Consider the following 27,137-nt stretch of genomic DNA (forward strand, 5'->3'; position numbering starts at 1 on the left):
TGTTCTTTCTGCCTGGGTAGCTACAAATTCAGGCCTTCCCCACCCCCCTCAGGAGCAGTAATTCTCTAGAACTCAGGAAGGTCCTAAACTTACAATTGCAGTTTTATTATAAAGCATACAACTCAGGAATAGCTAAATGGTAGAGACTCATAAGGCAAGGTCTGGGGTGGAGGTTGGGGGCAGGCAGGAACTTCTGTTGGAGGTGCGGTGCCACCTTTCTGGTTCACAGATACGTTCACCAAACAGGAAGCTCGCCAAGTCTCATAGTCCAGGATGTTTATCTGAGGTTTTATTACATAGGCGTGACTGATTGAGTGGCTGGCCATGTGTTTGAACTCAATCTCTAGTCTCTCCCTGCTTCCTGAAAAATGGGGCTGTAAGTTCCAGCCCTCTAATCATATGGTTGGTTCCCCTGGCCGCCAGCCCCCATCCTAAAGCTATGTTGGCCCCTCCCAGTAAGTCAGCTCATGAGCATAAACTCAGGTATGGTCTGCAGGGGCCCATTATGTATAACAGAAGACACTCCTGTTACTCAGGAAATTCCAAGTGTTTTAGGAGCTCTGTGCAATATTGGGGACAAAGACCACATTTTTTTTTTATGCCACAGATTATATTTTAAAAATTTGATTTTTCTCACCAGTGAAGTTCACTTATTTTACAACAGTGTGACATATTTTTTTGTAACTTTCAATTAACTCCAGTTTTCTTGTCATTTAATAACTGAAAACACATTTGTTGCCCTGCCTGTGTCCTCTTCAGATAAAGTGCGGGAAGCAGGAAAGAGATGAGCTGTGTCTCATGGGGAAGTGGATTCCACTGTCAGAGCAGGGACGGACTTGCTATATAGACGCATCTCCAAATAGCTGTCCTTTCATTTGCTTGCTTTCACCTTCACAGGAATCAATGCATCAATCAGATGAAAGAGGTGAAGGAGCAGTGTGAAGAGCGAATAGAAGAAGTCACCAAAAAGGGAAATGAGGCTGTAGCTTCCAGAGACCTGAGTGAACAAAAGGACCAAAGCCAGCAGGTAATCCTGGCTTTTTTCTGCCGAGGATCTCCCAAAGGTCTTCCTACCCTCTCATCAGGCATTTCCTTCCTTCATGTGCTCTCTGACTCGCTCTAGTTCCCTGACACACGACAGCCTGGTCCCGGGACGCAGGGTCTCTGGCGGAGCATGCTGGCCTCCAGACCTGGTCCCCGTGCTCCGGGCCGTAAGGCGATTGCTTCATTTAAAGCTCACAGCCACCCTGGGAGTTGCTGTTTTCTTGTTTGGAGGGCTCTGAGGCCCATGGAGGCCGTTAGAAACTGTCCCAAGGTCACAGTACCCGGTCAGTGATGGAGCTGATCAGAGCGCGTGCTATCAGGCTGCTTGTGAAAGCACAGCCCATGAACATGCTGCTCACAGCCTTCTGGGGATCTTGGTTTGTTTTAAATACAGCACTTTTATTGAGATATAGTTCACCTACCATATAGTTCACCTATATAGTATTTATAATTCAGTGGGTTTTAGTATATTCACAAAGTTGTGCAGTCATCATCACAGTCAATTGTAGAACATTTTCATTACCCCAAAAGAAATCCCATACCCATTAGCTCACTCCCCTTTTTACCTCCAGTCTCTGGAGCCTGAGACAACCTCTGATCTATTTTCTCTGCAGATTTGCCTTATCTGGATATTTCATATCAATGGAATCATACTGATTTTCACATAGCATAATGCTTTCAGGATTCCTCCATGTTGTAGCACGTATGAGTACTTCCTTTTTATGGCTGAATAATATTCCATTGTATGACTATACCACATTTTGTTTATTCATTGGTCAGTTGATGGGCATTTGGGTTATTTCACTTTTTGGCTACTGTGAATAATGCTGCTGTGAACATTCATGCACACATTTTTGTGTGAATGTAAGCTTTCATTTCTCTTAGGTATACTGTATACCTAGGAGTAGCATTGCTGGGTCGTATGGTAACTCACCTCTCCTTAATGTATTGAGAAACTGCCATACTGTTTCTGAAAGTGATCGTACTCTTTACATACCTACCAGCAGTTTATGAGGGTACCAGTTTCTTTACATCCTTGCCAACTCTTGTTATTATCCATCTTTTTCACCATAACCATCCTAGTAGGTATGCAGTGGTATCTCATTGTGGTTTTGATTTGCATTTCCCTAATAACTGATGATTTTGAGCATCTTTTCATATGCTGTATTGGCTGTTGGTATATCCTCTTTGGAGAAATGTCTGTTTGTATCCTTTGTCCATTTTGAAATTGAGTTATTTTTATTATTTAGTTGTAAGAGTTCTCTATATATTCATATAAAGATATTGGATATATGATTTGCACATATTTTTTCCCATTCTTTGAGTTGTCTTTTCACTTTCTTGATAGTGTTCATTGAAGCACAAAAAAGTTTTTAATTTTCATTATGTCTAGTTTATTTTTTCTTTTGTTGCTTGTTCTGTTGGTATCATGTCTAAAACCGCTTTGCCTAATCCAGCATCCTGAAGATTTATTCCTGTATTTTCTTCTGAGACTTTTATACTCATTAGTATTTAGTTCTTACATTTAGTCCTGTGATTCATTTTGAGTTAATTTAATTTTTGTATATGGTGTGAGCTAATGGTCCAACTTTATTATTTTGCATGTGGATATGCAGTTGTCTCAACACCACTTGTTGAAAAAAAAAAAAAAAAACTATTATTTTTCCCACTGAGTTGCCTTGGCATCCTTGTCAAAAAATCAGTTTACTGTAAATATGAGGGTTTATTTTTAGACTCTCGGTTCTGTTCTGTTGATCTCTTTTTCTGTCCTTATGTCCATACTACACAGTCTTGATTACTGTATCTTTGTAGTAAGCTTTGAAATCAGCAGCTTTAACTGCTCCAACTTTGTTCTTCTTTTTCAAGATTGTTTTGGCTATTCTGCACTGGTTGACTTTCTGTATGAATTTTTGGATCCGCTTGTCAATGTCCTCAACAAAGCCAGGTGGGATTTTGACAGAGATTACATTGTCTGTACGTCAGTTTGGGAAACGTTGCCATCTTAACAACATCCAGTCTTCTGTTGTGTGAATGTGGGATGTCTTTCCACTTAAGTCCTTTAAAAGTCTTTTTGAATAATATTTTTTAATTTTCAGAAGTCTTGCACTTCTTTTGTACAATTTATTTCTAAGTATTTTTTGATGCTGTTATAAATGGAATTGTTTTCTTAATTTCATTTTCGAACTGCTTATTGCTAGTGTGTAGAAATACAATTCATTTTTTATATTGTATCTTTCAACCTTGCTGAACTTGTTTATTAGTTTGAATAGTATTTTTTTGATTCCTTAGGATTTTCTGTATTAAGATTATGTCATCTAAAAATAGTTTTACATCTTCCTTTCCGATCTGGATGCCTTTTATTTCTTCTTATTGCTTAATATCCCTGGCTAGACCTCCAGTATAACGTTAAATAGAAGTGGTGAGGATAGACATCTTTGTCTTGTCCTTGATCACAGAGGGAAAGCATTAAGTCTTTCACCATTAAGTCTGATGTTAGCTGTGCAGGCATACCTCGTTGTACTGTGCTTCACAGATATTTGTGTTTTTTTACAAATTGAAGGATTGTGGTAACCCGGTGTTGAGCAAATAATATTGGCTCCATGTTTTCCAGTTTGCTCACTTCATGTCTCTGTGTCACATTTTGGTAATTCTCACAATATTTCAACCTTTTTCATTATTACATTTGTTACGGTAATCTGTGATCGGGGGTCTTTGATGTTACTATTGTAACTGTTTTGGCCTTTTTTAAGCAATAAAGTATTTTCTAATTAAGGTAGTACATTTTTTGGACATAATGCTATTGCATACTTAATAGACTACAGTATAGTGTAAACATAACTTTTATAGGCACTGGGAAACCAAAAAATTGGCGTTACTCGCTTTATTGCGATATTCACTTTATTGCAGTGGTCTGGAACCAAACCTGCGATGTCTTCAAGGTATGCCTATATATTTTTCATAGATGCACATTATCAAGTTGAGGTAGTTCCCCTCTATTCTTAATTTGTTGAGTGTTTTTATCAAGAAGAGCTGTTGGATTTTGCCATTGTTTTTCCTGCATTGAGATGATCATGTGTTTTTGTCCTTTATGCTATTGACATGGTATTAACATTAATTGATTTTTAGATGTTAAACTAACCTTGCATTGCTGGGAGAAATCCTACTTGGCCATGGTGTATAATCCTTTTGTATGTTGCTTGATTTGATTTGCTAGAACTTTGTTGATGATTTGGGGGTCTATATTCATATTAGGTCTATAGTTTTCTTGTAATGTCTTTCTCTGGCTTTGGTATGAGGGTAAATTACTGGGCTCATAGAATGAGTTGGGAAGTATTCTTTCCTCTTCTGTTTTTTGGAAGAGTTTGTGAAGATTTAGAATTAAATGTTTGGTAGAATTCACCAGTGAAGCCATCTGGAACTGGGCTTCTGGGGAGTGGGGATTTTTACATTACTACTTCAGTCTCTTGTGTTATAAGTCTGCTCAGATTTTCTACTTCTTCTTGAATCCGTTTTGGTAGTGTGTGTCTTCCTAGGAACTTGTCTGTTTCAGCTAAGTTATCAAACTTGTTGGCAAACAATTGTTCTTAGTATTTCCTTATAATAAAACTTTTTTATTTGTGTAAGGTTGGTAGTGTTATCCTCTTTCATTTTTGATTGTAGTAATTTGAGTTTTTTTTATTCTCAGTTCATCTAGCTAAAGCATTGTCAATTTCTTTCATCTTTCAAAGAACTAACTTTTGGTTTCATTGATTTTCTTTATTTTCTTTTCCATAAGTCATTAATTCCTGATCTAATCTTTATTATGTGCTTCCTTGCTTTAGGTTTAGTTTGCTCTCCTTTTTCAAGTATCTTAAGGTGAGAGATTAGGTTATTAATTTGAGATATATCTTTTTCCTTGAGATAGGCCTGTAAATGTCCCTCTTAGTACTGCTTTAACTGCCTTCCAGAAGTTTGATGTGTTGTGTTTTTCATTTTTCTCTAAGGTATTTTCTCATTTTCCTTGTGATTTCTTTGGCCCATTGGTTATTTAGGAGTATGTTATCTAATTTCCACATATTTGTGAATTTCTCAAAAAATTTCATTCCTGTCATTGATTTATAATTTCATTCCATGGTGACTGGAGACCATACATTGTATGATTTCAACACTTAAAACCTGTTGAGGTTTGTTTTGTGGCCTAGCATCTGTCTGTCCTGGAGAAGAATGTATTTTGCTCTCGTTGGGTTGGGTGCTCTGCAGGTGACTGTTCAGGTGGTTTGTCATGTTGTTCAAGTCCTCTCTTTCCTTACTGATCTTCTGCTTACTTGTTAATACCTTATTAAAAGGTTTTTCTGGGAGATGTGGACCCAGCCTCAGATCTTCTGCTTTATGCCGGGTGGTAGGGCATGACCGGCGTAGAGTATGGCATTTCTCAGGGTTTCCATGTTCGTATTCATCAGAAGGACGTAGTGGGTCCATTGCATTGCTCAGCGTTGTTGAAGGTTTATGGTCATGGAGCCCCTGGCTGCCTGTGCTCCTGTTTCAGCTCCAAGCCCCCAGTGAGCCCCAGCCCAGGCCGCAGGAAGCAGGCCTGCCCCAGGCAGAGGTGCCACAAGCAAGAGGGAACATGCCCAGCAACAGCGAGCCCCAGACACCAGTCCCCAGTTCTGAGGCGGCTTTGGATTTGAAGAAACAAGGCGAGAAAGGTAAGTGAAGCTTGGCAATGACGCGTTTAAGCCCTCTTCAGGGTCCCGTGCCAATAGAAAGCATAGCAGCGGGTCATGCCCTCCAGTCCACACAGATACACAGGGCAGAGTGTGCTGCTGGCGGCCGGTGGGGACTCGGTAACGGGGCTGCAGGTGGCAGGTGAGAGTCTCTCTGGCACCTGGACTTGGGGCCACGGGCTTTTTCTCTGCCTTACTGATGTCTCACATTGTAAACTAAGTGCCTAGTTCTTCGGCAGCTCTGTAAAGGAAGGTCCAGGCAGAGCCTTTATTCAGGACAGTGGTGGGACTGTGGGATTAAGGGGACGTGGCTGAGTCCTAGGCAGCTGTCGTTGGCTCCCAAGCACTCATCTTAAATAGGACGATCAGGTAACCTCAGCAGTGCAGCCTTCTCCACTTGCAGGGTGTCTCTGTGAGCCAGATCACTTAGTCTGAATTTTTTTTCTAAGACATTTCCTCTTCCTGGTGGTTCTGAAGATGAGCTGCGGGCATAGAGAGGCCTGGAGTCTGCTGAGGCCACAAAAGAAATGATCCACCTGCCCCATCGGTCCACAGTCCTTGGGAAGGCTCTGGGAATTGAGTGATAGGAGGGTTTCTGGTTTTGTCTTAATTGCTAGTGAGGTCACAGCTAACTATGTTCTGTGCACAGAGGGAACCAAGGAGATTCAGGTCGTCAGCAAGGAGGAGCTTCAGAGGGACAGCCTGGGGCTGTCGAAGGAGCCGGGGCGAGAGCAGAATGCGGAAGAAGACAGACGTGTGGGCGGAAAAGGCCGTGGAGAACCCGGAGAACTGGGCCAAACCCCACAGGTGCCAGCTGCCCTGTTGGCAAGCCAGGAGAATCAGGAGATGGAGAGCCTTGAGCGGGACCAGCTCGTCATCCCCGACGGGCAAGAGGAGGAGCGGGATGCCGACGAGGAAGGTGGGTGAGATTGTCCACCCGGCACCCGCGTCCTCAGCCTCCTTCCTGACGCGGGATGGGCAGCCATGAAGATTCCCAAACAGCAGGTCACCGTTTGGTGGTTCGTTTTGTCTGTTTTGTATGCGCTGTCCAGCAGGAGGCAGGACAGAAGAGCCGTCACTCCCAGCACTTGGAACTTTTAGAAATAATATTCACAGGGAGCCTAGGGGGCTTTCCAGGTGGAAGACCTTGGGATGGGAGCTGAGCATCGAGCACACATAGGTCTCCTGCCAGGTGGACCCCGCGCCTCACCTTTGTTGCTGCACTTCCTCATGCGGCATCACCAGCGGTGTCTGGCGAGCAGATGGAGGAAGGAGGGACAGAAGGATTGGCTAGACGGAGTTTCACGCACGTTTGAGCCTTGCAGAAAAGTGACGTGGGAATCCTACCTTTCTGGTTTGGTTGACTTTTCTCTTTCTTAAAGAAAAGTGTGGGAAACTAAGATTAGCAGAATATTCTGGGATGTATTTTGGTCCCTGAAAGATGGGGAAAATTTCAGTCCTAGCTAAGCCAGGAGTGCTTAGACGGAAGACACCTGTGTTCTGAGCCTGATCGAGTGACAGAAATTGGGGAATGTACTTATTTGCAGAAGTTACCCTGATTCCATTTAAATCTTAATTTTCACTCAAGCTTCTGACGAGTGTGTTCTCACAAGTTTTCAGTTAAAGAATTGGGGGGAAAAAAGAAAAAGGGAAACTCTGGTGACTGATCAGATTGGTACTCAAATTTCAGACCATTCAGTAGCTGGTCATCAAGTGTAACCGCTACCAGTAGGCCTGAGATACTGCTGGGGCTGTGTGTCACACCTCGTCCTAGGTCAGCAGTAATGGTCTGATCAGTAGAATAAAGCTACAGGGCACGCAGGCCTGGGCTTTGTTTCCACTTCAGGCGGTGAGTGCAGGGAAATAGAACTAGAGCTGCCTTTTCCAGGCATACTTTTTTTAACAAAAGATTTTATTTACCTACCTATATACAGATATAAAATGTTTACATTAAACCCTATGAGTACGTTTCTTGAATGCATTCTGTCCCGATCTTCTGTTCTGGTTGCTCTTCTCTCCAGGGATGAATGCGGTGATGAATGATCTAATTCTGTGAAAATTTTATCCTTTGGCTCACAGTAGCCACTGCATTTCCTTCTCTCGGGGCAGTGAACCATTCTAAGGAGATGGCTGCCATTAACCAGCAACCCGTAGTTTCCGAAAACAGTGGTTCCTTCCTTTAACCTTGAGTTGATTGTCTCTTTAAAAAACTGGGATTTTGGTTTGGTGAGCTAGTTACCCTGTTTCCAGCCTGGAATATAGCCCTTTATTTAGGGCCGTATTTTGTACAGATTCAGAATTGGAGTGGGGCATACAAAAGTAGAGAACTCCTGCACGGTATTCGCCCTGGAAGCAAGCACATGCGTCCCTCTCATTTCCTGAGAGGAAGCCAAAAGATCTGATTGTTAAACCAGGATTGGGACCATCCCGGTACCTGGGCTCTGGTGCTCCTATGGCATCGAGAGAGAAAACGATGTAGCTTACGTTTTATGACTCTGCTAATTTTATAGGGAGAAACCAGCAAAAACCGGGAGCAGAGGATGACTACAACATGGATGAAAACGAGGCAGAATCTGAAACAGACAAGCAGGCAGCCCTTGCGGGGAATGACAGAAACGGAAATGGTAATTAACGGTGGTGGTGGGGTCATTTCATTCATTTCTGCTTTGTGGTCCTTCACTTTTGCAGTGACTGTACGCCAAATCCCAACAATAATAGTGTAAAGAATCCAGCATTAGAAGACTTTGTTTTCTTCAGAAGCCTTCGAGTGTAGGGGCAGTGGAGGGAGGTGAAGGGTTGAAAAGGCCACGACGAAGACCTGTCAGAAAGTCTGCATATATGATGTGGGGCTCAGGCCCTCAGGAATCAGTGAGGATTTGTCTTCAGTGACATTTAGGGACTTCCCAACAAAATGATAGTTCACTGCTTCGTTACTCCACAGCACCAGTTGAAAAGCCCTGATGCACGCACAGAGCTTCCAGGCAGCTGTTTATAGTAGCACTTTGTGTTATTGTTATTCTGAATTTTTGAGGAGTCCAGGACAGCTGCAGGATGATCAGATTCCAGATCTGTCTGCCTCTTGTGACTGGATTCAGGTTGAACATTTTATAGGTGCAGTTGTGTTCCTCTGGCTTCCCACCAGGAGGCACGGAATGGCAGGTTGATCCTTGGTTAAGGTGGTGCCCACCAGGTCTCTCCGTTGCAAAGGTCCATATTCCCTGTGTAATACATTGTCTAGAGGGGGATGCTTTGAAATAGTGTGGCTTTACCATCCATTGAAAACCGTTGTCTAAATAATAACTCCTCACATTTATTAACTGCCGTTCTTTAAGGACCCCCTCACCCCTGACGTGTACACATGTGAGCATGCGTGCGCATGCGCGTGCGCGCGCGCGCACACACACACACACACACACACACACACACACACACACACACACACACACACACACACACACACACACACACACACACTGACTCTGTCTTCCCCCCTTGTTTTAGTTATCACTGTGGACATAAGGTTTTCTTTTTTGAAATTCGTTTTTCCATCAGACTCTTGGTGTTTCTTTCTGTTTCTAAGAGCTCTTTATATGCTGGGGAGGTTGGCCTTTATCTGTGACTTAAGTTGCAAATACTGCCTGGCAGTGTGTCTTGGTTTTGCTTATGGTTTTTTGCCATGTGAAAGTTTCAAAAATTTTTGTCTTTTCTTTTACTAGATAGTGAGTAATAGTTTTCTCATCTAGACTTGAAAGGAATTCACCCATGTTTTTGTTCAGTATGCGGTCAGATTTTTCTTTTGGTTCCATTGTGAAATAAAACAGATTCACAAAACCACACATAACAAGTGAGTTTTTAGAAGGTAAACACGTTGTAACTGCCCCCTGCCTCCCTGGTCAAGAAATAGAACTTGGGGGGTCCTCCTGAGGCTCCTTCTCTGTTGCTTGTCCTGTCCCAGCACCTTCCCTCCCTGTACCAGAAATGCCTATCCTGACCTTTCCATTCGGCATTTTCTTGAATTTCTTTATGGGTTTATCACTCAAGTGGGCATCCCTGGACACCACAGTTTAGTCTTGCCCGTTTTCTTAAATTTGATATGTCTTTAAGTCTCTGAGTCTCCAGGTTCCCCCTCCATTCCTTTCTCTTTTTGTGTTTACAGTCTGTTCAAGAGCCACAGCTGTTTGACCTGGAATTTCCCACAATCTGGATAGTGTTGATTGTGTATTCATGGTTCGGTGTGGTGTATTCTTCTTTCCTCCCTATTTCCTGCAGATCACCAGCTGATACCTAGGTGGTATTTTAATTCAGCTGTTCCTATTTCATTTGTTAATTGGAATATTTTATAAATAGATGTCAGTGGTATTGTTCATATGGCATAGGCAGGATAAATGCTTCTCCTAAGCATTGGTAATTTACTGTGAAATTTACCAATTTTCATAGTAAGGAATTATTTCCTCTCATCTTCTGAAGGTGACCATTTAAAAAATATAAACTTGAGGATTTAAACCTTTCTGACAGGTTTCACTCAGTTGCACTTATTATGCTTTTGGAAGTTCACATTGTCCCATCTTCTTTGGCCAGTGGGGTCTTCCCCGCTTTCATCTGAACCTTTTGGTTCTTTTGTCCCTGTCCTGCTCAGCCACTGCTTCACTCCACACAGTGCTTTTTCTCTATGAGGGGCTCTACCTAGGAAGGACCCAGAAAGGAGCCAGTTTCAGAGGGAGCCTCTACCAGCTCCTTTGTCTTTACCATGGACACTCTGTGGTCACTTGCTGTGGGAGTAGCAGAAACACTGCCACTTCCAGCTGCAGTTCTCCCACTGGCCCAGGTACTTTCTGGTGTAAACCTGTTGGCTCTTAGGGCTTCTGTCGTTCTCAGGTCCATCTGATGCTCCATTGCTTCCCTCTGTTTTCTTTCGATGCCCCTATCCTATGGGTCGCTGTCCGTGGTTTGTTTTTAACCGCTTGTATTTGGGGGGTCTGCAGGACTCCTTGTCATCTAGTTTTGTTCTAAATGTTCTCCAGTTTTTGAGTTTTTAAATTTAGTTGCTTTATGTAGGGACTCTGAGAGATTCAAAAACTACACCACTGTTTCTACCATCTTTCCAGAATCCTCCTCTGCTTTCATATTTTACATTTAGATCTGTTGAATCGTTTCAGATGTATTCAGGTGGATGGCACAAGGTGTGGGTCCAATTTTCGTTTTCCAAAGGTGTTTCCAATTGGCCCAACACCATCTAATTCACCGTCTCAAAGTTAGTGATTTGAGGTGCTACCGTCATCAAACACTAAATTTTTATATGTACTTGGTCCTAATTTTTGGATTTTCTATTTTTGTTCCATTGGTTTGTCTCTTGATTTGCAGTGTACCACATTACTCTTAACAGCTTTTTAAAAAAACATATGTGGCAAGTTGAGTTCCTCTGGAAAATCCCAGCCAACATCTCTTTGAATAATCCTTCATTTTTTTTTTTTTTTTTTTTTGCGGTACGCAGGCCTCTCACTGCCGTGGCCTCTCCCATTGCGGAGCACAGGCTCCGGACACGCAGGCTCAGTGGCCATGCCTCATGGGCCCAGCCGCTTCACGGCATGTGGGATCTTCCCAGACTGGGGCACGAACCCGTGTCCCCTGCATCGGCAGGCGGACTCCCAACCACTGCGCCACCAGGGAAGCCCCTTCTTTCATTTTTGATTCCTTTTTGAATTCAGATTAGAAGTATATTAGATCTTCTCAGTCTATTTGTCTCTCTTACCCTCTTTTTCATATTTTGTATTTCTGCCTTTCTGATCTGTGTTGAGAATTATTTCCTCAGAATACCTTCCAGTTCAAAAATTTTTCCTTCAGCTATGCCTTATCTGTTCTTTTTCATTTCTAAACTTTCTACTTGGCCATTCTTTATGGGCCCTTATTCCTTGCTCATGTTTTCAAACATCTTTTATTTCTCTATCAGGGTTGTTTCATATTTTCCAATTGCAATATCTGAAAACTTTGTGGGTGTTTCTATTTTGTTTCTGCAGGCTCTCCTCGATCCCTTGTTTCCTTGTGTTTTGTGCTTCTTAACTGTGAGCTACTGCTTTCCTTGGAACTTTATCTGGTGGAAGTCTTTGAGGACTGAGTCACAGTTGTATTGGATTAGAGGTCGTTTGCCTCTGCCAGTCTCAAGGAGGGTACTACAAACTCATAACCCCTTCAATAAAGTAGATTGTCGCCTTCAGGGTTTTTTTTTTTTTTTGGACCACATGGAAAATATGAGTTCTAAGTATATACCTGTACAATCATCTCATGCAGTTAAGAATCCCACACTCCACACACTAGGCTTTCTTTCTGTCCCCCTTTCATTGCAAGTTTATTTCCTATTACCTTTAAGCCAAGGATGTAAACCTTTGGGGTTTCAGCTTTATATAGGCATCGCCTTCTTGACTCTCCACCTTGAGGGGAGCCCTTGTCTTTAGGGCCTGTCCTCCTGCACCTTTTGAAGCTGTGAAGGGAGAAGCCCAGAGTCTACAGGCTTCAGCAGAAGTCCTCAGGGAAAAAGCTGGCATTGATGCTTATTACCTTCAGGAGTTGATACTCCCACTTCAGTTTTGGCCTCAGATCCCTCCTTTTAGTGTCATTCATAGGCAATGCATTTTAATGTTTAATTTAATTAAAAATTTTTTTCACTTTTCATTTTGAAATAATTTAGAGTTAAAAAGAAAAACTAGTAAGAATTTCCATATATCCTCCATCCAGGTCCCCCAAATGTTAACATCTTATGTAACCACAGTACAATTATCAAAATGAAGAAATTAATACTGATATAATGCTGTATCTATAGACATTATTCAAATTTCTTGAATTGTCCAACTAATATCCCTTTTCTGGTCCAAGATCTAATCCAGAATCATACATTGCACTTAGCATTGTACTTAGTGTCTTTTAACCTGGAACCTTCTGTCTTTATCATTTGTATCATTGATAATTTTTGAAGTGTTCTGGCCAGTTGTTTGGTAGAAAGCTGTTTTAACAATGCATCCTTAAAAAATATCTTTCATATTTTATCCAGCATGTCACTCACTACAGTTGGTTGTTTGGGATTTCTAAAACTGGAAGTCTTAAGTTGATTTTTAAATTATTTTCATAGACTCTTTAATTTTTTTTTAATGCAAAAGATGAACACATTAGGAGTCAGAATTTTAAACAGATACAAGTTATATGTGTGACTTTGCAGTGAAGCCTTGGGATCATTCATCCCTTATACCCAGGTGTCCTTGTAAGGATTTGACCTTGTACCTGCTAAGACTTCAAACAAATTGAGGAGTTCGGCAAAGGAAAGGAGCTAAATGTTCTGTCAGCTCTTTTAAGAATTTTAAGTTGAAATCATTTTTAAATTATGTCATCAAGATAGTTTAAGACCCTGCTTGCTCCAGGGAGAATTAGAAGAAAGAGGCATTAGCTCCAACTTTATTAGAGAACTTAAAGCAGTCGTTTATTTAATAAAATTGTCAACGATTTAACGTGCAGTAGTTGTAAATGAGGATCTTGCTTTTAGGTTTTATTTGTGATGTGTCTTTTTACGTCCTTTGTGCATCAAAGGATAGAGTAAGGAGGCTGGAAGCCATGTCTAGACATCAGCTCTGTAATGAGAGCTTTGGCGTCACGAAAGCTGACCTAAGTTGCGAATGGCTTTTAGGAGGCAGTGTGCTTGCGGCTAGAGGTGCAGGAACAGAGATTCAGGCAACCCACAAGGTTCACAATCATGTCAAAAGTTCCATGAGAGTACGTTTTATATTGTCCATTTGACAGGACGTTATTTCACTCTTTCACACAATTACGGAGTTTTTAGATGGTTTAGCTATCCTGTCCTTGATTAGCAGTGCAATTCCAAATTGTAATGTTACTGTGGGAGATACAGTCCTCTTTATGACACAGCTTCTAGACATTTATGTCCAATGGGACCTGCCTGGGCTGGGTTTCTCAAAATGTTTAATACTAGAACATTATGTTGTTGTTGTTTTCCTTTTTTAGTTCTTAACGCTGAAAATCAGAAAGGAGGCACAGTAAATTTACTAGAACAGCGAGAAAAGAGGAATCACACACTCTGAACCAAACTGGAATCACACACTTTGTGTCAGAATTGAACAGAGATCACTACAAAATATTCATGAGGGATTGGATACTGTGAAATGTACTAAGTAAAATATCTAAAGATGATTATTGTGGAGTTTTAGTTTGTATTTACTGTGTAGGAAAATGAGATTGTCTTTGAGACACTTTTGAAGTGTCTGTATTGAGATGTCAAAATTGTCGAAATTTGTTGGCTAATAGGTATTTCATGAGAAGATCAACACCAGCAATAGAACACAGGTTCTCCTTCAAGTACGGCAGCAGTAGTTCTACTGTGGAAGTAACTTCTGACGTGAAGGAGGCCCACCGCACTTGCAGAGCTCCTTGTCCTCAGTCCCCTCTGGAGTCATTCTCTTCTCCACATGCTGTGCTGAGTGACGGGTACCAGCCCCTGTTATTTCTCCTCGGTGGGCACTGAATGATTTTTGGTTTATCTTCTTGTACCCACCTCTGGTTCTGACAATCAGTGGCCTAGAGCACTGAGTGTTAACACAAACATCACTAGCAACGGTGTTAAACAAGTCTAAACACAAAGGTGTTCTGTGCGATAATTTTTTAAAAGATTACTTGTATGATAACCCTTGTCATTAATGTACAAAATGCTTTTAAGTGACTTGTAATTTGAATCCTTGTGATGTATACTTACTTTGCTTAATATGTGTGGGCAAAGCAAAATCTTGTGTAACAAGTCCTTAGACTTTTGTGGATTAGACTTTTGACACATCAGGGGCCAAAGCAGAGCTGACCCTGGCTGCCTGCGGCAGAACAGTGAGGGCAGCACAGTACTGTGGGGAGAACTGCCTACTTCGCTACTAGAAGAAAAGAAGAGAAAGTTAATGTTGAAAGATATATATACATCATTACAAATTTGGAGAGATTAGAAAGTCAAGAGAAATGCAATAGTTGTTTGTGTCAGTTTACATTTAGCATGTGGTAAAGGACTATCACAAAACTGATTTAAAAATCGAAAGTTAATCTGAAAACGACTAATCATAATTTACATTAATAGTGACGTCAGGTTTGACTCGAGTTGGTTCTTAACATTTTAAGGTAAATAGACTCTTGCCGGGCTTGTGAATGACTGGCAAAGTCACACTAATGACCTTTAGTGAGGCTCTCTAAAGGGTAGGTGGGTGGTGATGCTTATTAAAATACATTTTGAGTCATGGGATTCGAGATGCAGGGGCCTCAGGTCATTGGACATAACTAACTCCCTTGTTTACAGAGAAGAAACTGGGGCCTGGAGGAGTTCTGAAGCTTCTCCAGGCCAGCAGCCCGTGAGCTGGAGTGCCTGCGTCCCGGCCAGCTGTGGACTCCGGGTGCCACTGGCAGTCACCGAGGGCAGGTCCTGGTTTGCATTCAGGTTAAGATGTCCAGCTCGAATGCTGTGTGATATTCTCCTACCTAATCCCTAAGATTAAACTTTCTACCCAGAAAAGGCAACTGAAGAAGGGTATGAAAGTAGCTTTATGAATCTAAGTCCTTGTGCAGCCTCCCTCTGTGTCTTAGTCTTAGGGTTGATATTCTCTCTTGCTTAGCCTTTATTCATCTCATGTTTAATCAGTGTGCCTAGAGTTGCGGAGAAATAAAATACTGTTAGTTCAACTTTTAAAACTGCTTTCAGTTTTCCCTTCATCCCCTGTTGGATCCCTAAGGAAATCAGCTTGTAAACTGTGGATTAAGCATGGTGGTTTGCCTTATAAATTCAACCTTTCGTGGAATGAGATGTCATTGTAAATTTAAAAAACCATGATTTCATCTCCTGTACAGAGGCACCAAAGGGCCATTTGTTCAGGAGGTGTGTACTCTAGCTATTTCTTCAAGCAGTCATGCTTTATTACTGTTGACTTCCCTTAGGATCACAGACACCTCTTCCAAGGAATAATCTAGAGGTGTCACAGTTATTTAAAAAACAAACAAAACCTGTGTAATAAGCATCAAATAGATATCAGACCCCCAACCTTGGTCTTTTGGGTTCATCCAAAATTAAACCAGCAGGTAGTCCAATTTTTAATAGGTTTATATAAACTCTATTTGATTCACAACCCTCCTCTATACTCTCAGATGGTGAGCAGACAGGAGTGATGATTCATTTGATCTTTTTTCCTGCAGGTAGGACTGCAGATGAAGATTCCCTAAAGCAATTTTGGATTAGATTTCATGAATTATCTTAATCACCACACACAGTATATACCTTCGTGTGATAGAATTTGAGAAACAAACCATTATCTGTTAAGTCAGTATGCTGTCATTAAATAACTAGATTGATAACTAGCCTGATAGTTTTAATTGGTAATAGGTGGCTATCTATTCATAGTAGAACTTGGAATGGTGAAAGAAAATTGTGATTTCAGGGTCCTTTAAGGTCCAGGGGGAATTGGTCTATTCCCACTATGTATTTTAGCCTAAAAGAATATTATAAATAAATGATAATTTATAGGACACTCAACAACTTCTAACACTTGTCTTTGAAATAAGTTTGAAAACAAATATATACATTTTAAAGTTTCCATTAACTGTGGGTTATATTAACATTTTTTCACATAGTTAGCTTAGACTGAAAATGTTCATTAGTGTTAGAAAGTTGGGGAAATGGCTTATCTCGTGTATTTAAATGTTTGTATGTTTGTGTACTATTTCAGCTCAGAGGGCAACACTTAAAATGTACTAACTAAGCCACTGTTCCGGAACAGCTGGTTTGTAAAATTCTGGTAACATATACACTGAAGGATTACGCAGAAGTAGTTATCTTGCCATGCACTTAAAAAAAACAAAGAAACAAAAATACTAAACTAAAATGCTTCTGTCCTTGTTGGTGCGCCTGTGAAACACATCTCTGGGGAAGTTACATGACTTGAAATATTCTCATCTGTAAACTATATATAAACTTAAGGTGACATTCTTATAAACCAGGACCCTAACCAAGACAAAATGCCTATTTTTAATCCACAAATGCCTATTTTTTATCCTTACTCCTTAGAATAAAATTAAATGTTCTAGGGACTTGCCTGCTGGTCCAGTGGTTAAGACTTTGCCTTCCAGTTTAGGGGGTACAGGTTCAATCCCTGGTCAGGGAGCTAAGATCCCACACGCCTCGCAGCCAAAAAACCAAAACATAAAACAGAAGCAGTATTGTAACAAATTCAATAAAGACTTTAAAAATGGTCCACATCAAAAAAAAAAAAAATCTTAAAAAGAAAAAAAGTTCTAAAGTAGAACAAAAATCCTGAGTCAAGTGACATAGGCTTAATACTTCATACCCCTACAGAGATTCTAATACTGTGGGAGTGCTTGGTAAATATTTGACTATTTAAAGTCCAAGTAAATGACTGTGACTGACCAGTGTTTTGCCTTTTAGAATCTTTATAAACAGATTTAGATAAACAAGTGCCTTTTTAGAATGAATGTTAATAAACACATGGGAATTAGGATAAAAAACTCAAGGCTTATTAAGAGGTAAGCCGGAGTCTTTGTGGAAGAGCTCCTGATGTTAGAGCTTGCTTTTTACTAACTTCTCTCTCTTAAAGCTGTAATGAAGTGCAATGGAACCTCCAGTATAATGTAACATGTCTGCTTTATCCAGAAATCAAACCTTCACCTGAATGTTTTAACTCAGTCCAAAAAAGCTGCTGCATTATCAACATTTAACATCTGAGCATCATTTAAAAGAGTAGTTCTGTGACCTTAACCAGCAGTCTACAACTGCCAGTTTTTTCCCTGTGAAGGATATCTTGGTATAATAACATCCTTACTCTTGTTTTTTGAGATGGGTTCATTCAGAAGTTATTCGGGAAGTCAACAGATAACACATCTGTGGTCAAAACAGAGCACCACACTTTCCTTTAAACTTGGCTTAATGTTTGAATTCTAAACAGAGGTTGCAGGTATTTTATCTTTGCAGTAGTTTAGAAATTCAGAGTTTTACATAACTTTATGTGATCCTGGAAAAGCTGATACATTCTCTTTTTAAATAGAAGGCAATGTTAGCAGAAAAAAGTCTGAAAAAAGAAAAAACAGAAAAAAGTCTTATAGTGTAAGTGAATGCAACTTCTTCACTTCACTGGAAGCAAACTGTTTAGGGTAAAGCTACCAGACTCCCAACTTGCCACCTCCAAGTTCCTACTTCCAAATTCCTCTGCAGTCTTAGTGTCCTGTGTTCTCACCATCAAGTGTCTCTGCTATTAAAGGGAACCCCGGAGGCCTTGTTTTACCTCCTCTATTCAGTTTTCCAACAAATTGCCTCCAGGATGTCTTTTACATTTTTAAAAGATCCACATCCCGTTAATTGAGTGAGCAGGTTCTGGAACAATGAAGGCCTTTTTCTCAAGTTTATACTACAGCTGGGAAGACAGAAACAATTAACTATTTAAATTACAACTGAAAATGCTAAGCACTTTTAAAGGGTTTAGCCTAAACCAGGAGATGGAAATGCCTTCTCTGAAGATGTCACATTTCAGCTGAAACTCGAAGGATAAAGGGAAGCTATCCAAGAGAAGAGGCTTGCTGGTCAGACGAAAAGCAACAGAGCTGCAGCTTGAGAAGCCAAGGGGAGAGGGCAGAAATGAAGTGGCCAAATTGGGCGTCGGTGGGTGAAGACTATATCATTAACCAGAGAATAGTGGATGTTTTACGATCATACCAGCTCCTCCGAGGCAATGACTGTGTCTCCGTTACTTCACCCCACTCACTCACACCTCAGCTTACTCTCCAGATTCTGCCCCACCTCTTCAAGAAAGGTCTCCCTGTTGTCGCCAGCAACCTTTTGTCAGATCCAATGGGCCCATTTTGGTCCTTATCTTAGGCCTTCCAGTTGTTTGTGGCCCTGCATTGTTTATTTTCTGGCTAAATCTCCTTTGCATGCTTTTGCATAGCCGGAGCGGAACTCTCCTAAACTTTTCTAAACAGGGTGCTCTTTGACCAATAACTGAGGTAATGTTTTAGAAAAGTCAGAGTCTTGAAAATAGTGACATAAAAACTTTGCCAGAAGGTGGCAGGGCATGATTTTAAGGTGCTCAGTTATGTTTCATCGACCTGCTCCCCCCACCTCTGTTCCCTGGCCCACTCTTAGAACTTGGCTGTCCCAACTCTATTCCTTGGGACCAATCTCAGGCTCTTCTACAGGCTCCCTGAGCAATTGCAACCCCCAGTCCAGGCTTTAGTTTACATCTTTGCAGCCACTTAGTCCTCAGTTCATGTCTACCCAAGAATGCACCTTTCAGCTCCACACCAGACTACTTGCTGTCTTCACTAGGATGTCTTTCAACGACATCTCAACAGGGAATTCCCTGGTGGTCCAGTGGTTAGGACTCCACGCTTCTACTGCTGGGGGGCCTGGGTTTAACCCCTGGTTGGGGAACTAAAATATCGCAAGCCACGCAGCCGGAAGAAAAAAAAAAAAAAGACATCTCAGCATCTAAAACAATCTTCATCCCCAAACCTTGTCTCCTATTTTGCCTATATAAGCAGTGGCACCACTCCATCTAGTTATCAAAGCCATAAAACCTACAAATCATCACCCTTGATTCCCACAGACTCACCCAATCATTACCAAGTCCTGTACCTCCTTTATCTTTTGATTCTATTCACTTTCCTCTATTCCCTCTGCCACTACCTTAATTAAGACCAGCCATCATTTCTTCTCACCAAAGGAGCTTCCCTGCCTACAGCCTTGTCCCCTTTTGAACCAGCAGTCTTGAGCAAGCAGATCTGATTTGATCCTTTTGTTTCCCCGAATCAAACCTTTTAGTGGTATCCACCAACATCAGACAGTCAAATTCATTCACCTGGCTTCCCAGGTTCTGGAGGACCTGGCCTCCCCTTACTTCTCAAGCGCATCCCTCCAGTCCCTTGTCCTGCTCTATACTTTAGTCAAACTGCCACCTTCTCATCTCAGGCTTGTGCACATCTGTGTCCCAGTCTAGGACCCCTTTAACAGCTAATGCCTCTTAACCTTTGGGACCCAGATGAGATGGAGACTTTCTCTGTAAATCTTTTATGTAAGGTGGTTCTCCTACACCAGCATACTGCGTTTCCCCAGGATAAAGACCTGTCTGCTTTTCTGCATTGTTAAGGTTGTTAGATCTGTGAGGGGAGAGGCGGTCTTATTTACCCCATCATTTTTTTTAGCACCTCGAATGGCAGATATTTTAAAAGTTCTAAAAAATGTAACTTTCAGCTTTTCTGATTAGAAACCTGCAGTTAAAACTTAGGAACAATCTGCTCTTAAGAAGACCCACTCCTGAAAAAACAGCCTTAGGTGCTCTCTAATTAGGCAGAACACTTGCTCAGTAACCTTCATTTACATTAGCTGACCTAATTAGACATCATTTAAAAAATGCCAGAGTGCCCTCTTAATCCAACAGTCCCTGGTGGCCCTGACCCCGCATTCTTCTAGCTTGCCTCAGGCTCTTCTTGGTGGTCTGCAAAATCTTGCTGTTTTTTATCCTCTATGCATTTTCTTTTAATTCTTTCTTCTACTGCCTCTTTTCTACCATTTCTTTGTCTTTTTTGTTTGAAGTGTTCAGAAATTACCAGCCAGAAACAGTGTTCCTTCTCAAAAAACTAACCAAATAGCTAACAACAGGTATATTCTTTATCTCTTCATAGCTCAAGTTTCTACTGTACAGCCTACTTTATTTTTAAAGACTTCTGGATTCTGAGATTTCCGGATGCCTACTGGCTGTTCCTGGATGACACACGTGTCGCCAGTCTACTTCAACAGCCACGAAGGAGGGGGTCAGGAAAGTTCTTACTCTATAGCCGACAAGATCTGCTCAGGTTAGGTGCTTGCAAATATTTCCAGAAATAAAGTTTCAATAATCACATTTGCAAGAAAGGTATCAAATAAGAATTAGGATATTTGAAACTCAGAAACCACAGAGCAAATATAAAATGGTTGCTAGTCTTAAGCCAAGCCAAAAGTCAATTTAAGTTAGGCGCAGGGTAGCTCATTCTGCTAATAGTATTGCTTCCTGTGGAGGAGAAGGAAAGGCCCCCAGAGGCCATGGCAGCTTGACACAGAACAGCAGAACAGAGACAAGAAGAGGAACTGGCAGCAAAGAAAGAAGGGTGAAGCCACTGGCACTGGGCATTTGTAGGTATAGGTGATTTAAGTCAATTTTCAAAGCCAGAGGATGCTGGAAAGACCCTGATTGAAAATGTCTGATGGGTTAAACTGTGAAGTAGTAAACAGAAAGGAGTATGCCGTGTTGAAACCTAACTCTAAAAATGAACAAATCTATACAGTCTTATCTTCTGAATGTCACTAGCAAACATGATGTGTAATCTTTTAAAAGTGCCAAAAGTAACAGTTAAAGGATTAAAAAAAAAATCTATATTCTGACAGGTATATAATTTAAGATACCATGACACATAAAATCACAATTCCCGTGTAATTTAGTCTCCCTATATAGCTAGGAGGCCCCCCAAAATCCCTTTAAAATGTATTTTGCCCAAATCCCATGTGTTTAAAAAATCCCTTAATTTGAAACTTCTTTTGGATAATGTTTGAACTACTCAAACATTAAGAGTAATAAACACCTTCAATTCTTAACATGTATCAACACAGTGCTATTGTTTTTCATCTCCAGTAGTGCATTTTTTGTCAAGAAATTTATTAACCTTTACAAACACTATTTTCACTCAATCATTCATAAAAAATGATTTCTGAGTAAATCTGTAATAAAACCATATAATGTTCATCAATGCATTCAATAAGACCAGTTTCATCCATGGAACATAATAAACCACTTTAAAACAGCAGTTTTCATTCACGTCATGTAAGGCTGTCAAATTAAAAGTATTCCTTATAATGGGTTGTTACCCAAGAAATCCATTTCACTTCATGTAAGACTGATGGATAGATCCTCTAAGAGTAGAATCTGTAAGTAGACTTCACCTCTTTGGTCACCTTTTCAGTCTCTCTTTCAAACAAGTTTCACAACAGGAAAATATTTGTGAGCAGAGAAATCAAATTCAGGAGGAACCTGTAAAGAAAACAAAGTCAATTTATGTATCTTATACATATTGAGACAGTAAACAAAATAAAGACTACTATAATTTTAGAGTTTCTCATGTTTTTAGAGACAAGGCAGCACAAAAGAGATTTAAAAGAAAATGATGTAGCTTATCTCTGGTTTATGAAGGTCATTAGAAAACATGCTGAGCAGCGGTTTTCTAACTTCAGAGAATAGTTAACAAAGGAAAATGGACTTAAATTACAGGAAAAGGTCATGGGCCAGCAATTCTTTTTTTAGTTCCAGGGTTGCTGATACTCCTGAGCAATGAAATGAATCACTGCTAAAGCAGAGCAGGAGATAAGAGAGATCACAGAAAAGTAATGGGAGTAAACAAACAGACGTTACGCATATAATGGGCAAATGCCACCAAAAATGCCTCGGTGGTTGGCCTCTTCTGCACTGAATGTTGATACAGCACTAATGATACAACAGCATTACCAATGGAAGCTTACAGAATCTTCCATGTCCTGAGCCATTAAAGGCTCTAATTATTGAAGCATTCACTTTTCTAAAGGCAGATGACTTTTTAAATAACTCTCCCATAAATTTGTTTACACACATTTTCTTTTATTACCTTAAGTCATTCAGTAATTTACATGGAAGCGAAGACTTTAGAGATTTTAAGTCAATAAAATCTTTAAGTTTCAAGGAAAAACAGCAAGCTCTGATCTATTTTCTGCCACTGAATCTCTTTTAGAATAGTTTTTATGAGCGTTTTGACTTTTTTGTAATATTTATTCATCTTACTGAAAAAAAAAATGAAGTTTTACAATAAATTAAGACCACTTATTTTCCCTACAATATACTTACCTTAGATTCCTTTTTGTGTCCTCCTGCCAATAACTTCACAACCACAAAGTTGGGTTTGGCAACCTTTAAAATTCTATTGACCTAAACAATGAGCAACATTAAGCTATCAAAACATAAAATTCATAGTCAAAATGTATTGATTTATAGATAATAAGAGGAAATTGGCACGATGTACGTGTTGCTATTTTATTAAAATATTTTATTAAAAGGCAATTTAAAAACATGAACACCATCATACGTCTTTTAGTAACACAGAACTCTAGTAGTCAACCATGAAGACTTGAAAGGGCTACTGTATCTCTTTTTCATTAAAATGAAAGATATTACACTGCAAAGTCCTACAAAGACAATACAATGTAGTGTTTGGGGCATGGACTCTGAAGTTAAGCTGTCCGTTTTCAAATTCCAGCTTTGCCACTAACTAGCTATGAAACCTCTGGAAGTTTTCTAACCTCTCTGTTCCTTAGTTTCTTCATCTGTAAAAATAGGGATAATAATTTACCTTTCCCACAAAGATTTGTTCTGAGGATTAAGTGAGTTAATATATATTATGAGCTGAGACCCACACCTGGCAGGTAGTAAGTGTCCTTTAAGTGTTAACTGTTACTTCTGACAACCATTTGTCTAAAAGACTTCTGAACACATGAATAACAATGGAATGAAATATTCACTTCTCTTAAGAGGAAGTAATGGGCAGCTTGAAGGAAAATAAGTTCCCATTGCCCTCTTAGTGACCTCACTTGACACATCACCACGAGTTCAGTAACTGCTTCTCCTCAGCTCCAGATCACACATCCACTTACCTACACGACTACTCCATTGGGACATCCAAAAGCCATGTCCAAAACTGAGCTCCAGACCTTCCCAGCCCTGTCTCCCCCATGCTCCAGCCTACAGTCTTCCCTACATGACTCAATCTACCCTGGTGGTGCTCAGGCCAAAAACCTCAAAACCATCCTTGACTCTTTTTCTCTTACCCCACATCCAATCCATCACCATCAATCAATCCCATTGACTAGGCCTTAAAATTCACAGAGGGCGCAATCACTTCGGATCCACTAGCACCACCACCTTTCAACTGGATCATAGCTATGGCCTCTAACTGGCTCTCCTGCTTCCACCCTTGGTCCCACCACAGTCTATTTTCAGCACAGTGGCCAGAGTGATCCTTTAGAACAAAAATCAGATCTGGTCACATCTCCGCTCAAAACTATCCAACAGCTCACCCCCTTGTTCACCTCACTCCAACACAAAGCCCTTGGCGGGCTTCTCTGGTGGCGCAGTGGTTGAGAGTCCGCCTGCTGATGCAGGGGACACGGGTTCGTGCCCCGGTCTGGGAAGATCCCACATGCCGCGGAGCGGCTGGGCCCGTGAGCCATGGCCGCTGAGCCTGCACGTCCGGAGCCTGTGCTCCGCAAAGGGAGAGGCCACAACAGTGAGAGGCCCGCGTACCGCCAAAAAAAAAAGCCCTTGGCTGTTCCTCAAATACAACAGGGCACACTCCTACCTCTGCACCTTTACACATAGTGGATCCCTCTGCCTAGAAGGCTCCATCCCCAGAGGGCCACGTGACTTGCTTCTTCACCTTCTTCCAGGGCTTGCTCAGCGGCCAACTTATTTAAAAATGTCTAATCCCCTCCACCTGCCTCCTTGTAGCATTCACTATCCCTATTCCCAGCTTGATCTTTCTTCATAGTACTTATGATCTTCTAATACACTATATAACATTTATTTATTTACTGCTTGCCTCCCCTGCCCCCAGGAGGGCCCAGATTTCTGTGTTTTTTTCCCTGCTGGAACCTACCAGAGTGCTTAGGACCTAGTAGGCACTCAACAATATTTGTTGAGTTAAATAAATGAAGTCCACTAAAAGAAATATTCCATCTATTACAGGCACCTTCCTCTAATTTTTATACTCCCCCCTTTTATTTTCTTTCATTACGTGACTATATATGATTTTTTTAAAAAGTCATCTCTCTCCTACCCCTCTTCCCTAAGGCACTTAGCAACCCTCCTAAGAAGCAAACACTGTTATTAATTCTTATGTATCTTTCCAGAGATATGTTATATTCATATAATATTGCCACACATACATGTAGTCTTCCTTTCTTCCCCTTGACTGAAAGGGCAGCATACTATACATACAGATTTTAAGCTTGCTTTTTAAACGTCTTATATTCTGAAGAACATTCCATTACAGTAAATAAATATCTTCCTTGTCCTTTTTAGGGCTGCACGGTACTCTACTGCACGATGAAAAGTCATGTAACAGTTCCCTCTGATGGACACTAAAGTTTCCTCATTTTTTTACTATTACAAATCCTGCTGTAATAAATACTCTTGTATATTCATCATTTCCCACATGTGCACATGTATCTATAAGATAAATCCCAAGAAGCAGAATTTCTGGGCCTAAGGACATGTGATTTTTGACAGATTGCTAAAATACCCTTCCATGGAGGCTGTACCAAGATATACTCCACAAAATGGTCTGTGTTACAGGTAACTCTCATTTACAGAATAAATGCATTTCAATAAAATCAGGTATAAATTATGAAACTAACAAAAGGCTGAAACAGTATTTTATACTTTACAAGTTCTAAACTCTGTAGAATGATACTCAAAATAGTCTTCAAAAACAAGTCTTTATTTTAAATGGTCAAGTGGAATATAGTTATTTTTACTTCCTGTGATAATTGACCAGATCATTTTTTAGACTTAAGATTTATATAATTATATTTTAATACAGTAAACTATAAATCAAAAATTTTAAATCTTAACATAACTGAACTGTGCATCAATCTGGATCTTATTTCTATTCTTTCTGCTTACTTTATGGTTCTAAGTCTTCATTTCTCTTTGCATTGATTTCTAAATGTACACAAAGGAGATATTTACATCACTTCTTTCATCAAATAATTTTAAGTCTGACAAGGTTAGGTTAGCAAAGCTATTTGAAATCCTTAGCAGAAACACTGACAGGCTTCATTTATTAAAATACTATAAGGTTCGTTTTATAATTAAACTGTACTGTCATCCAGTAGTAAGATAGGTACTTCCTGCCAAGCTTTTCCTCTAGAATTACTGTGACTGCAGTCTTACCTCATGGTCTGGGTTTGGGATATTTTCCAATATCATTTTTGCCTGCTGAAAGTGCTTACTAGCTGCCACATACAGTTCTGGAGACTGAGGAGGAGGGCTGTATTTATTGAGGTCAGACATTTCCTAAAAAAAAGAAATACTATTATTTAAAACATGCTTAATATGAAAAAACTCTAAAATACCTTTTTTTAATTAAAGAATTCTACACTGATTATCCATTCACATACAGACACTAAAGCAAACATTTGGCATGTCCCTATTTTTTTTTTTTTTTTTTTTTTTTTTGCGGTACACGGGCCTCTCACTGTTGTGGCCTCTCCCGTTGCGGAGCACAGGCTCCGGACGCGCAGGCTCAGCGGCCATGGCTCACGGGCCCAGCCGCTCTGTGGCATGTGGGATCTTCCTGGACCGGGGCACGAACCCGTGTCCCCTGCATCGGCAGGTGGACTCTCAACCACTGCGCCAACAGGGAAGCCCCCTATTCAATTTTCAACCTTCATATACCACACCTCATATTATTCTCATATTTAAATAACTGTTAATGTGATGAGTATATCCAAAATCAAATAATTTTCCTACTATTTAAAACTGCTGTTTTATTACTTTATCCCATTGATCCAATACTAGTTTGACTTGACTATTTTAACAAAATGTCTAGGTACGAACAGCCCATATCCAAGGAGGTCTAAGACTAACTATTTTACAATTATTTTAAGGAGCAGGTTCACCTTGAACTGCAGATAGTGCACTGGCGGTGGTGTCATTACACTGTTGAATGGAGCAAATCTGTGCTCGTATCGAACTTGTTCACTATCGAGCTCAAACTTGGGTTTTCGTACTTTGCCATCCATGTCAAATGCTACCATGGTCTACAGTAAAAAAAGAGAGAAAAACAGATGGTATTAATATGAAAATGTGAACATCCTCATTAATACAGAATAGAAAACAAGAAACAGCTATTTACACATAGTTAATCAAAAAAAGGCTCAGAAATCAGAAACAGGGAGAGAAAAACTGACTTTAGTATTCATTTTGATATCCTGAGCCACCTTTTATACAAAAAATGTTCAAGTTCCAATATCTAATATATTACTAATTTTCCTAGTGAAATGATGCCACATGCACATTATTTTTCCTAATGCTTTTATAATAGCTTTGAAACCTTCAAGTAAAAGCTCCTGAAGAGAAAGTAGAATATAATTTTTATAAGAAAAGCATTGGTCCTGTTTTTCAAACAGAAGTCCATATTGTTTTATGTATTTTAATATAAGTTGCCTTAAATAATTTCTTGAACTGCCAAGCACAACTTAAGAGTTACTAACTCCTAAAAATGGCTGCTTTGCTTAAGCCATTTACT

General features: G+C 40.3%; 2 protein-coding genes across 7 annotated transcripts in view; one reads left to right on the plus strand and one right to left on the minus strand.

The window, feature by feature from the left end:
* The window catches only part of GOLM1 (golgi membrane protein 1), a 55,887-nt gene extending 39,036 nt beyond the window's left edge, over positions 1-16,851 (plus strand). For 2 of the 3 annotated variants that reach the window (XM_004283047.4, XM_049710902.1), the window contains 5 exons: positions 898-1,027; positions 5,570-5,729; positions 6,397-6,666; positions 8,258-8,371; positions 13,752-16,851. In XM_004283047.4, coding sequence (XP_004283095.1) covers positions 898-1,027; positions 5,570-5,729; positions 6,397-6,666; positions 8,258-8,371; positions 13,752-13,828 — 751 coding nt within the window. In that variant the 3' untranslated portion in view covers positions 13,829-16,851. The remainder of the gene's footprint in view (positions 1-897; positions 1,028-5,569; positions 5,730-6,396; positions 6,667-8,257; positions 8,372-13,751) is intronic. The other variant, XM_049710901.1, reaches the window with a different exon arrangement.
* Positions 16,852-21,442: 4,591 nt separating this feature from the next.
* Positions 21,443-27,137, minus strand: part of NAA35 (N-alpha-acetyltransferase 35, NatC auxiliary subunit) — an 86,593-nt gene continuing 80,898 nt past the window's right edge. For 3 of the 4 annotated variants that reach the window (XM_033411426.2, XM_033411427.2, XM_033411429.2), the window contains 4 exons: positions 26,509-26,649; positions 25,781-25,903; positions 22,679-22,759; positions 21,443-21,835 (listed from right to left, as the gene is read on the minus strand). In XM_033411426.2, the coding sequence (XP_033267317.1) occupies positions 21,776-21,835; positions 22,679-22,759; positions 25,781-25,903; positions 26,509-26,649 (405 nt within the window). In that variant the 3' untranslated portion in view covers positions 21,443-21,775. The remainder of the gene's footprint in view (positions 21,836-22,678; positions 22,760-25,780; positions 25,904-26,508; positions 26,650-27,137) is intronic. The other variant, XM_049710900.1, reaches the window with a different exon arrangement.

The sequence above is a fragment of the Orcinus orca genome, chromosome 6 (assembly GCF_937001465.1).
Source record: "Orcinus orca chromosome 6, mOrcOrc1.1, whole genome shotgun sequence".
Classification (NCBI taxonomy): domain Eukaryota; kingdom Metazoa; phylum Chordata; class Mammalia; order Artiodactyla; family Delphinidae; genus Orcinus; species Orcinus orca.